At 31.4% G+C, this 12,148-nt stretch overlaps 1 protein-coding gene and 1 non-coding gene across 4 annotated transcripts in view; both read left to right on the top strand.

The window, feature by feature from the left end:
* Positions 1-11,710: 11,710 nt before the first annotated feature.
* On the top strand, positions 11,711-11,783 carry TRNAA-AGC (transfer RNA alanine (anticodon AGC)). Its single transcript has one exon. It is a non-coding gene; the product is annotated as a tRNA-Ala (tRNA).
* An 84-nt stretch (positions 11,784-11,867) lies between these two features.
* Positions 11,868-12,148, top strand: part of LOC105051139 (O-fucosyltransferase 1) — a 37,422-nt gene continuing 37,141 nt past the window's right edge. For all 3 annotated transcript variants that reach the window (XM_010931441.4, XM_019853017.3, XM_010931440.4), the window contains exon 1: positions 11,868-12,057. In XM_010931441.4, the coding sequence (XP_010929743.1) occupies positions 12,050-12,057 (8 nt within the window). In that variant the 5' untranslated portion in view covers positions 11,868-12,049. The remainder of the gene's footprint in view (positions 12,058-12,148) is intronic.

Here is a 12,148-nt window from a genome sequence, read left to right as displayed (position 1 = left end):
TATTTTTATTAATTTTTTTTAATTTTTTATATTTTAATTAATTTATTTATTTATTTTAATATGCTCATAATGTAAACAGTACAAGATGGATGAAGAATTTCTTTAAGATGATTTCAATCAAAGTATTGGGAGAAGTATTTTGATTTGAATAAACCTCCCAATGATGATAGTTGTAAAAATTTTGAGGAGGTAGCAATTAATTTGAGAGATAAAGATTCACTAAAAAATACATATGAGCCACTCATTGGTCAATACTTTCTCAGCAAAAAAGAAAGCTTTTATTTTTTATAGAAATTATCTCAAAAAAATGATTTTACAATTTGAAGAGGTTGGTTTGTCAACAAGAAAGGACAAAAGAAAAGACATGATTCTTTTTATCACCGTGAAGGAAAGCGAGAGCTAAAAATTATTAATTCATCTAAGAAACAATGAAATAAAGAGTCACTTAGATATGAATGTAAAGCACATATGCAAATTATATTAAGAAAATTATTTGATATTTTTTCTGAGGAGTAGCACATTACTAAGTTTATTACCGATCATAATCATAATTTATTGTCTTCTAAGAAGGTATATTTTCTTTTATCTTACCCTAATATTATTAAAGAAGATGAAAAATACATTCTCTTGCTGAAAGAAGGAGATCTTTTGATTAGATAAATAATGCAAATTATGGAGCTTGAAAAGAATGTGAAACATGGACTCCTTCTTTTTTTTCTCAAAGATATTTATAACTTTTATGACAAAATTTATAGAAAGAATGCAAAGAATGATGCTATGGATCTACTGCAACATTCCAAATATGCTAAAGATGAAGACTCTAGATTTTAACATGCTTTTACACTTGATGATGAAAGAAAGTTAGAATATATTTTTTGGTCCCTAACCTATTATTTTAATTGGTATAAAAGGCCAGGGAATATTGTTATTTTTGATACCATGTATAGAGTGAACTCTTATGACATGCCTTTTGGTATCTTTGTTGGTGTTGATAATTATGAGAGGACGATATTGTTTGATTGTGCATTTCTATGCAACGAAACTATTAGTGCATTTCAATGGTTAATAAAGGTAACAGAACAAAATTTTTTTTTCTCTTTTATTTTTAAGTATATACTCTAGTATTCTATTATACATGTTTTATTTATTTGAATTTAATTGGCAAAATTTTATATTATTGATGAAAAAGCCATTTAGGATAATATTGATCGGTGAAGATCCATAGATAATAGAGGCAACTGCAAAAGAAATGCCATCCAGGAAATATAGTTTTTGTATATGGCATATAACAGCTAAATTTAATGGTTGGTTTATTTCAATTCTTCAAAATAAGTATTCAAATTGGTATCTTAATTTTTATAAGTTGTACAAGTTAGACACCCTTAAAAAATTTGAGCATCAATGGGATTTAGTGATTATACAATACAACTCGTTCACAAATAAGCACATAAATAGTTTGTACCAAATTAAATGCTTCTAGATACCTTCATGACTACTTTCATGGTATGATAACTATAAGAAGATTAGAAAGCATGAATGTACTTATAAATAAATTTATCCCTTCCCACACAAGCTCAACCTAATTTATTAAATAGGTAAATTTGCTTCATTTAACATGATAAAAATCTCAATCATAGTTAAGAATAATTTTTTTTTGCATATTGTTTGTTTAATTTTTTCTATGCCATTTTGAAACTTCTTTCTAATTTGACATGTGAATTATAGGTTGATATTGCCATTAAAGATATCGACGAAGCACAATTACATAACACTATGTTGGAGAAATATGGGAGATCTTTGAGAACCATTTCACCATTAGAACAGCAAGCATATTATACTTCGACACTATTTGCTTTTAAGAAATTTTATGAAGAATTTGGAAGAATAGTTCCATACATGGTGCATGAAGAGAATAATATTGAGTTTGTAGTGAAATACTATAAAGAAATTCATAGTCAAAAGCATAGAGTTCTATGGGATAGTGAGATGGCCATTTATAGTTGCAAGCATTTTGGGATATTCTTTGTCATCACATATTAAATGTTTTCCTTTATAAAGATTACTAGCATGAGACCCACATTATGCTCTAGGCCTCTTAACAAATAGAAGACAAAGTCAAAGAAATCCTCAATCTTCGATGCCTCCAGAATATTTGTCCAAATTGTATATATATCAAAGAAAATTATTGAAAACATGATTAAATTATAAAGATTTTATCAAGAAAAAATGTCATGATAAAATATCTTGAACATAATTTTTTCATCGACGGCATTGTTGGTGACTCCTTATATGGTAATAAAAATTATTTATGTTTATTCTTTTGAAATAAAATTAGATAATTTTCTGGAAAAAGTCCATATTGAGAAAATTTAATTAAATTAATTTATGTAATTATAATAAATTATTGAATTAGTATCATAATAGTGCATTGCATCTAATTTTATAAAAATAAAATTAAAAAATCATAAACAATAATTAAAAAAATGCATGCATAATTAAATTCAATCAAACCTTATACATATGTGTATATTTGTACATATCTATGTGTATATGTATGCATGTATGTATATGTGTACAAATACATACCTAAGACAAACCCCAAACCATCATCTACTATCTTAATTATTTTTTTAAATTTATTGATATTATGTATATTTTCTAGACTATTATATATAAATCTTCAACACAAAACTAAACAAAAAAAAGTAAAAAAACAAAAAACATGATAGTTCACTTATACCAAAATTATGAGGACGCCTGCATAGAAATCAATTCAAAATTGATCCCTCGTATATTTTTTATGCGGCCATCCGTATATTTCGTTATATTCTACTAGTTTTATGCATCCTAGACACATACTTTTATTATGCATTTGCCTTCTTAAAAACCCTAAACCTAATCTCTTTACTCATTTACCCATCACCACTGGTTCCCAACCATCCTCTTGTCTCCGACTCTCTCCTGACTATTGGCCTTTGCTTTACTTACCTAATCAACACCACTTCCCTAATCCCCTCTCCTCTCTGTCTCTCTCCCAAGCACCACCCTTTTTCTCGCTTATCCCACCACCACCTCTTCCCCAACCCTCTCTCATCTCCGATTTTCTCCTGATCACCATCTTTTTCCCAACCTCTCCTACGATCGCCACTTCCACAACCCCCTCTCTTCTCTCTCTATCGATGGAGCCAATGTTTTGGAGATGAGCATCATCTAGCAAACTACCTCAATAGTTGATTCCTCCTTTCTTTCCTCTTCCGATATAGAGATGCTGATGGTCTGTTCTGAGACAAGAATCAGGTATTTTCTGTCCTCTCAATTTTATTTTTCTCAGCTCCCTCATTAACAATTACTCTTCTTTTTTTTTTATTTCCTCTTCCATCATCCTTCTTCTCTCTACTCCACCCCCCTTTTTTTCGTTTGTCTTCTCCACTGCAAGCCTATATGCCGTCCACCCTAACCTTGATCTACAGTCCTACTGTGAGGTCTTAGCTCTAACCTTAACTCTGAGGTCGATCTCGATCATTTTTTTCTCTATTTTCAATCGTCTTCTCCAATCCAAGCCTCTCCACAGCTGAAACCCTAACCTTAACCTGCAACCATGACGTTAACCCTGACCTAACCCTAATCTGACCCTGACCCTGATCCTAACCCTGACTTAATCCTGACACTATTCCTAACCCAATCCTTAGCTATATCCCTAACCCAAACTCTAACATAAATCCTAATCTTAATACTAACCCAATCTACAATTCTGATCCATCACCTGACCCTACCCTGACCCTCACCTAACCTTTTTTAACCCTGAGCCTGACCTAACCCAGTCACTAATCCTAACCCTAATATTAACCCAATCTACAATCATGATCCCTCACTTGACCCTGGCCTAACCTGGACCCTAACCTGACCTAATCACTAATCCTAATCTTAATCCTAATCGTACCCATAACCCAAACTCTAATATAAACCCTAACCTTAATACTAACCCAATCTACAATCCTGATCCCTCACCTGACCCTGACCCTCATCTGACCCTGACCTGACCCAGTCACTAATCCTAATGCTAACCTTAATTTTATCCCTAATCCAAACTCTAACTTAAACCCTAATGCTAATACAAACCCAATCTGCAATCCTGATCGCTCATCTGACCTTGACCCTCAGTGGATCCTGACCCGACCCGACCCTAACCTGACCCTAACATGACCCAGACACTAATCCTAATGCTAACCCTATGCCGATTCACCCCCTAACCTAATATCGAAAACCTAAAAATCAATAACATATATCACAGAGAGGCTATCGTTTTTTTAATGGAGTGGATAGCTGCCCAAGGTGAGCAGCAACCCTCCATGCCCAACGTTGGCTTCCCTACCCAAACTCCCGATCTTTATATGCACAAATTACCTCTAAATTATAAAAAAATTATGATATAGGGATATAAATCATTGGAGGCGCAAATTATCAGAGATCTCTCCTCAAATGATGCATCCTGATTGAGAAAAAGTTGCGGCAAACCTACAACAATCCTCCAAATATTTCATGAGTCTAAAAAAAAAAACCTATCACATATCTACACGGATGTATCTTTCTCAAATGATGCACCATGGGAATTGGAAGGCTACGGAAAAAGCAACAGTAACCCCTCAATGTTTGATGAAAATATCAGAATTCCACCAAGGCAAAGGCAATCAGAAAATAATGTAGGATCAGATCGACTGCCAAGCTCTCTAAAAAAGAAAACCAGCCAATCCTCTCTCCCATTTATGGCCATATCGATATGACCACACCATGCACCCTAAAATCGATAGATCACTATCGATTCATGCCACCCACCACTGGACAAGCAAAGCTCTCTTCAACCGTCGCTAAAATCCTTTCGGATCATCATTTTTTTTTATAGTCTAATCCCATATATCCATACCATCCACACACTGACACATCACTATCCCCTAAACCAACACCACACTCTTTTAACCCTATGCTAAATAGGTCAGAAACATAGTCATCTGCCCTATTTCTCTCTCTTTTTTTTTTGCGTGCACCTCTCTTCTAACAGAAAATGGCATGGGAGAAGAGAGCTCCTACACGTTGAGCCATCCAATCCAGATCTTTCCCATACACATCTCTCTTGTGATAAGAAAAAGAGATGGGAGAGTAGAGCCTACCGTCTGTAGTTTCTTAGATCCGTTCCATCCAAATCGCTACCTTTTCTTTCAAATAGAACATCTTTTTCTTTTTTTCTTGCATATTGGATGCACACCATCTTCCCCCTGGTTATGCGATATATAGAATCGTAGATAAGCGACACTTGTCACATTGAGAATTGGTGGTATCAACTTTAATATATTGTATATATTTTGAAGTCCCTTCCAGATACTTACTATTACATTAGTGTCATGAAGAATTTCAAAATGTACATAAATTTTTAGTGCCTAATGATAAAAGTTAGTAGATATTGAAGCATCATCTGATGATAATATATGATTGATGTAGCTAGTTTTATTCGCTACCCTCCAGCATCAAAGGGATGATCCAAGCAAAAATGATTGAAGATGGGAAAAATTTTGAAAAACAAGTGAAATTTTGTAGACTTTGCAAGGATGGTGGTCACAATATTGTTATGTATCCAAAGAAGGAAAATATTAATTAGAATCATGCTACCACAAGTGGTGCTAATAAGTAAAAAAAGTATTCAGATTATAGAATTTGAATCATATTTTTTCCTTGAAATTTTAGAGTAGAGATATGTAATGCTTTAACATTTCATGTCCTACATAACACATTTAAAAATTCAAAAAAATATTCTTTTTTAATCAAGATTTGTATTAGGATAAATATGATGATTTATTTTTATCAAAAATATATTCAAAAAAATATGATAAATGCCTAGAATGTACAATTAAATTTTAATAATTTAAATATATATACATATATGTATGTATGTATATAATTAGAATTATACCTCATGGTAACCAAAGAACCATAAAGGAAAGTTCCATTAATATCAACTATCAGTTTCCAATTTTTTTCTCTATTATTTAGCCTAAAATGACTTTGAGCGCCCAAAAGATAAAAGAGATAGTTTTGTCCTAAGAAAGTTATTAATTATATTCTTGTTATTCCGATAAAGCCTATCTAGTTAGGTGGATAGCTAACGCTCCTTATTTAAATTAATTAAAAAAACTCATTATACAAACATGGTTTGACAATTAATTATTTTGCATTGGAATTTGTTCAAATGGTTATGTCCCTCTATTTAGGACCTCTAAGTTCTATATTACCTGGAAGGCTATCGAGATAGCATATTTCACTGTAGCAATGTTGTGAATAAACTTTTGGAAACCAAGGCCTTGAAGCTCTTCTCAAGTGGTCGTCTCATTGGTGGTTGTGATGATTTTCTTTTTAAACATTGTATTTCATAAAGTTTACCATGTTAGCATTACTCATCTCCATCAAAGAAAAGGTTCCAATTCATTACAAAAAAATAATAAAAATTTCAACGTAAAAACAAATCTGGCAAACAACATGTGAAGCCGATCATGTCCCGTCAGAAAAAAAAAAAAAAAGAAAAGAAATTTTCTTGCAAAAAGCCTCCATTAAAAAGAAATGCTACGTTTCACTCTTGGGAAATGAAAAATAATAAATTGGGTGTCTTTTCTATTTCGAAGGCAATCGAACTTTGTTTGAGTTTTGGTTAATGTTTTATGTTTGGATAATTCCAATGACATTGAGATTTTTCAATATAAATCCTGCCTTGCCCGTATCCACTACATGTTCTCAATCTATTTTTGCTTAGAAAATAAAAACCTCTTTAGATCTTTATTTTTTTCCCCATAATTTTCAGGCCTCTCCACCTACAGAGTGTAAACTCTTGTTCTTTATTTTTAAGAATGCAAGTTTAGCTAACCCCTGGATATCCAACCCGACTCCATCTAAATGGGACAGATTTATCCAACCTAATTAAAATTCAAGATGGATATAAATTCTAAAAAAAATATCCAAATTAGATTCGGATCAACTACGAACAATGATGTCTACTGCTCCGAATCTAATATGATATAATCCTAATTTAAATATCTATTTCAAAATTATAATTATTTTATAATATTTATATAATAAATTACTTATCCAATTCGATCCGACTCGATCCAGCTTTTCTTATCTATTTAACCCAACCCATGCCTCTATTTAGCCCAACCCAAAGTGGATATGGGATGGATATAGGTATTAGATTTTTAATTATAGGACCGATGTGAATATTAACCAATCCGATTTATACATATGATCTATTGCTATCCATATCAATCTCCATGCACCCCATGCCCCTAATAAAAGTATCTTAATCTCATGTATCTAGTAAGTACTCATGAGATATCTAAGCATTCTATAACAGTTGGTTATTTTGATCAAAGACTTGCCCAAATGGTCATATCCCTCCATTAAGAACCAGAAGTTCTAAGTTCTACGGTGGTAGAATACCACTGAGATAGCATGTTTGACTCTAGTATTGCTATTAATGATGTTTTGGAACCAACACCAGCAAGCTATCCTAAACTGAAAGTCCTAATGGTTGTGACGAACTCTTTGTTTTAAGATTCAATTAATAAAATTTATAATTATAGGACTCGTTTGATTGACGGAAAGTAGAGGGAGGAAGAGACACTTCCTGAAAAATAAAAAAGAGCTTCTTATTTGGTTGAATTTTAAGAGAAGAGATAGTAGAAAAAGTACTTCCATGAAAAGTCATTTTTTACATTTCACAGAAAGTAAAAATCCATAGAGACGGTGAGTTTTTGCACTTCTCGTGTCATGAAAAGTCGTGATACTGTTTTCTTTCCTAAAATATCTTTTTTAAGATCCATAACTAAAATTTAGTAAAATATCAATGGATAGTTAGAATGAAATACGGAATAGTAATATAATATTATATTAATATTATCTTAAAATTTATATAAATATAACATTAATATTTATTATATTTTAATATTTATATTAATATAATATTTTTATTAATATTATATAATATTTATATCTATATTAATATATTTATTATATTAAAATATTCATATTATATTAATATAATATTAATATATTAGTATTATATTAATACAATAAATTGTTATGATCTAATTTATATTATAATATATAAATATTATATTTATATTAATATAAATATAATATTATATTTATATAAAATTAATGAGTAAAAATGTATAGTTTTTATCTCTCATAGTATAATAGTATTTTATATAATTTTTTCAGAAAAATAAGTGCTCATTCAAATATAAACTATTTATAATAAATATTTTTTCATGATCAACCAAGCATATCCAAATTTTATTCCTAAAAATAACTTCTTGGAAGTTATTTCCTAAAAAGTTACTCTTGAAAAAAATATTTTCCCATGAATCAAACAAGTTATAATGTTACTCATGTTGGGGTGCTCATAATTTAATCCAAAAATTTATAGTCAATGAACTTGTTTTTTATTAAAAGAAACGGAATGATTTCCTCGCCTACATGCCCATGCCCATTGAATTTTTCGTCTCATCCCCTCCTTAATTCCGAAGTGCAAAAAATATGACAAACAACTGACTGAGAAATCAATCACTTTGAGTTTAAAAAAACAGAAAGAAAAGGAAAGCAAATTTGGGGGAAAAAAAATCCATCAGAGGAAAAAAAGTTACCTTTCAGTTAACGAAAGAAAATATTAAAAATTTCAACATTTGAAAAATGCTGAAGAAAAAAAGTGATTGTCGCCGGAGATATTCGAACTTTCGCGGGGAAACCCCATGTACTAGCAGGCAACGCCTTAACACTCGGCCAAAGCGACATCAAGCTTACGCTTTCAAACAAAATCATTATATAATAGGCCAAAAGCGACCAAACCGGCAAATTCAGCCCAGAGGAGAGCATAATTTCAAAATCTTAGAAAAAAATGATATTTAAACTTATTTAATCATATATCATGGGGCCAAAAGTTTAGCCAAAAAGCCACCCTAACAAATGCGCAACTTTTTATCAACAAAATAGTTGGGAGAGGCAAAATTTTCTTCCGGAAGTTAATTGATTGGATCAATGGAGGTTGTACCTGAATGTTGTCTTTAGTTAAAAGGGAATGCTTTCTATTACATTATTTTTTTTTCATATGAGAAACTAAAACTGATTGGAACCTTGACCATGAATATAGTTATTTGGACTATTTCAAAAAGTTTTTGATTTTCAAAAGAAGCAAAAGAGTTGTCTGCTTGAGGGATATGGATGATTTTAATGATTTTCAAGAGAATTGAATTTAATCCATGTGCCATGCAGTGCTTGAAAAATCATGTGAAATAATTTGAGAGAGAAAAGCTAATTCTATAACTAAACAAGGTAATTTTTGTTGAGCTTGACAAATTTTTAAGTTGTCTAGAATGTGTATTTTCATCTTCCCAAGTCTTTCTAATCTGACCTCAAATCTTGCTCTTATTATTTTAATTGAAAAAATATACTGCATTTAAATCCATGACATCTAGATTTGAGGAAGAATGATGTTACCTCTAATGGGTCTACTGTGAGTTTTAAAGCCAAATTATCCAAATTCTCTAGCGAATCATTCTAAGATATGAATACTAATGGAAGCATAATAAGTGAATTTGCTTCCTAATGTTGCCCATGTCATACACCCACCATGGCTCATCGAGAAGTTAAACTATATTGTGTTATTTATTTATATGTATGATCACAAATTTATTACCAATTAAGGCCTATTTATTTGACAATTTAGGGCCTATTTGCCATTATTTTTTTTATATATTTTTTAAATCAAAATTATAAAAATTAAGAAAAAAATATATCTGGTACTATTATGCTATTTTTTTATTTTTAAAGTTATTTTTATTATTTCTAGAAAAATAAAAGTAGTAAATCCTTCTTTCAATATTTTTAAAAATAAAAAACTTATGTTTTTACCACTATCATCAATACCAACCCAACACCACCACTACTATTCTATTCACTACTACCGCCATCACCATCACCACCATTTTCACCATTGCTATCATCCTCATTGCCACCATTATATCATTGTTGAATTACTATCATCACCTCCACCACATCGATAGTATTTCTACCACTACTATTGTCATTATCACTATCGCTGCTATCATATTGGCTTTATAACATTATTGTTAGCATAGCTATCACCTCCGTAGTATTATTTATGCTCTCACCACCACTGTTATTATCATCGATGTTGCCACCACTGCCTTGCGTCTGCCATACCATCACTATATTTGCTTTATCACTATCATACCTGCCACCAATATCATTATTATCTTCACTGCCTCTAATGCAATTAGCTCCACGTCCATCACCCAAACATGTTTATTATTTTATAGATTAAAAAAAAGAACAAATATTTTATTTTTTTTTCTAAAATAAAAAAATAAAAGTGATGCCAAACAATACTTTGGACAAATACTTGTTGTTACATTTATTTCATAGCTGAAACTTTTTTTTTTTGATAGAAAAAAAGTTAGTTTACTTATTAAAGCTTTGAACCCCAATTCTTGGGGAACTTATGAGAGAGGTGTTGACCAACTCAACTTCAACTAGTTGGCAGCCAAAAACTCATTTCTTAGGGTTCTAAAAATAATCCACTATCACTGACTTAAGCATTGAAATGAAATATTGATCCTTGGCTCGCCTATCAATTGATTTGTTTTGGATCTACCATTTTCAATAAAATCTAGGTATTCTTCTTTTACAAACCACCTGTAATATGAGGTGACAATATCAATTCCTTGTATCTTATAACTAACTCTTTTTGTGCATACTAAGTATATTTAGATAAGCTACAATTTTATTTATGCAAACTAGTTTAATTTGATCTTGTAATTTGATTTATTATAACAATTTAATGTGTTTGACATATTTATCAAGGGTTTATCTTTAGCTTGTTCAACGAGCTCAGGAGGCTAGCTCTAGGACTAACCTCTATATGGACCACTGAGTTTGAAGAGGTGTAATATAAAATATGATAAATCTAAATAAATCAAAAAAGGCATGCAAAGATAAATAGACCTTAATAATGCCAACAAATCATACAAGCCTTTCATCACTAAAAGATCATGATCTTACTTTGTCAAATTTTAAAAGTCATCTACAACCAAACTAGGAAGATGATAACATTAATTAGCACTAGAAGAAAAATGATTGATTTTACATCAATAGAAAATTATTTCTCTCATTTTTTACACAACAACCGCATTGCTCCTCCTCCTGTGGTCGAGAGATTATCTTGGTTCTTTAGTTTTCTTATAAATAATGTACATAATGATTTCAGGCTAAGAACATTATAATTTATAGTGATATTTTTTTTTGGGTAAATGATTATAGTGATATTTTAAAATTATGATATTGACATACTACTAACATGTTGGTGTGACTCTCTCTGTAAATATCTTATTATAAACTAAAAATTAAATTTAATAAGAAGGAACAAGTTGTAATATTTACAAAATCATACATGAGGTACTCCTCCTGCCATATCATTCATATCATTATGGTCGTTTCCAAAATGTACACACAACTTTTGTAGATTAAAAAATTGCAACATACCAATTAATAATCAAATATAGAAACAAAACTCCAACTTGCACAAAATTTCAAAAAGTGACGAAGCATAATAAAAGTAAATATAAATGGAAAAGGCAAAGGTTGTCACCGTGGGGATGTAGCTCAGATGGTAGAGCGCTCGCTTAGCATGCGAGAGGTACGGGGATCGATACCCCGCATCTCCATTCTAAACGTTTTTATTTCACCGCCCACCTATTTCTGAACTTTTTTTTTTTTAATAAAATTTGTCTATCCTTTTCTTAAAAATTACCCGACTAAGATTTGCCCCCATGTTCGCCACCGACCTCCACCTCCCGTTCTTCTCAGTCTGTCTCACAAAATTTCAGAAGAGGGAGAGAGTCCAAGTCCAGATCTAAGCTGCCAAGACTGAGAGTCCTTAAAACCTTAATCCTCGACCCCCAAATCTTCGAAGAACCCATCTCTGATTGGGATGAGGAGGTACTCTCGATCTCCATTTCCTCCACCAATCCTTCTTCGTTTCCCTTTTTTGTGAATCCAAGCACTTCTACTGACTGCGTTCCATCTTTTT

The sequence above is a fragment of the Elaeis guineensis genome, chromosome 9 (genome assembly GCF_000442705.2).
Source record: "Elaeis guineensis isolate ETL-2024a chromosome 9, EG11, whole genome shotgun sequence".
Classification (NCBI taxonomy): Eukaryota; Viridiplantae; Streptophyta; class Magnoliopsida; order Arecales; family Arecaceae; genus Elaeis; species Elaeis guineensis.
The sequence above is the reverse complement of the archived record's forward strand: the minus strand, read 5'-3'. Positions and strand labels throughout refer to the sequence as shown.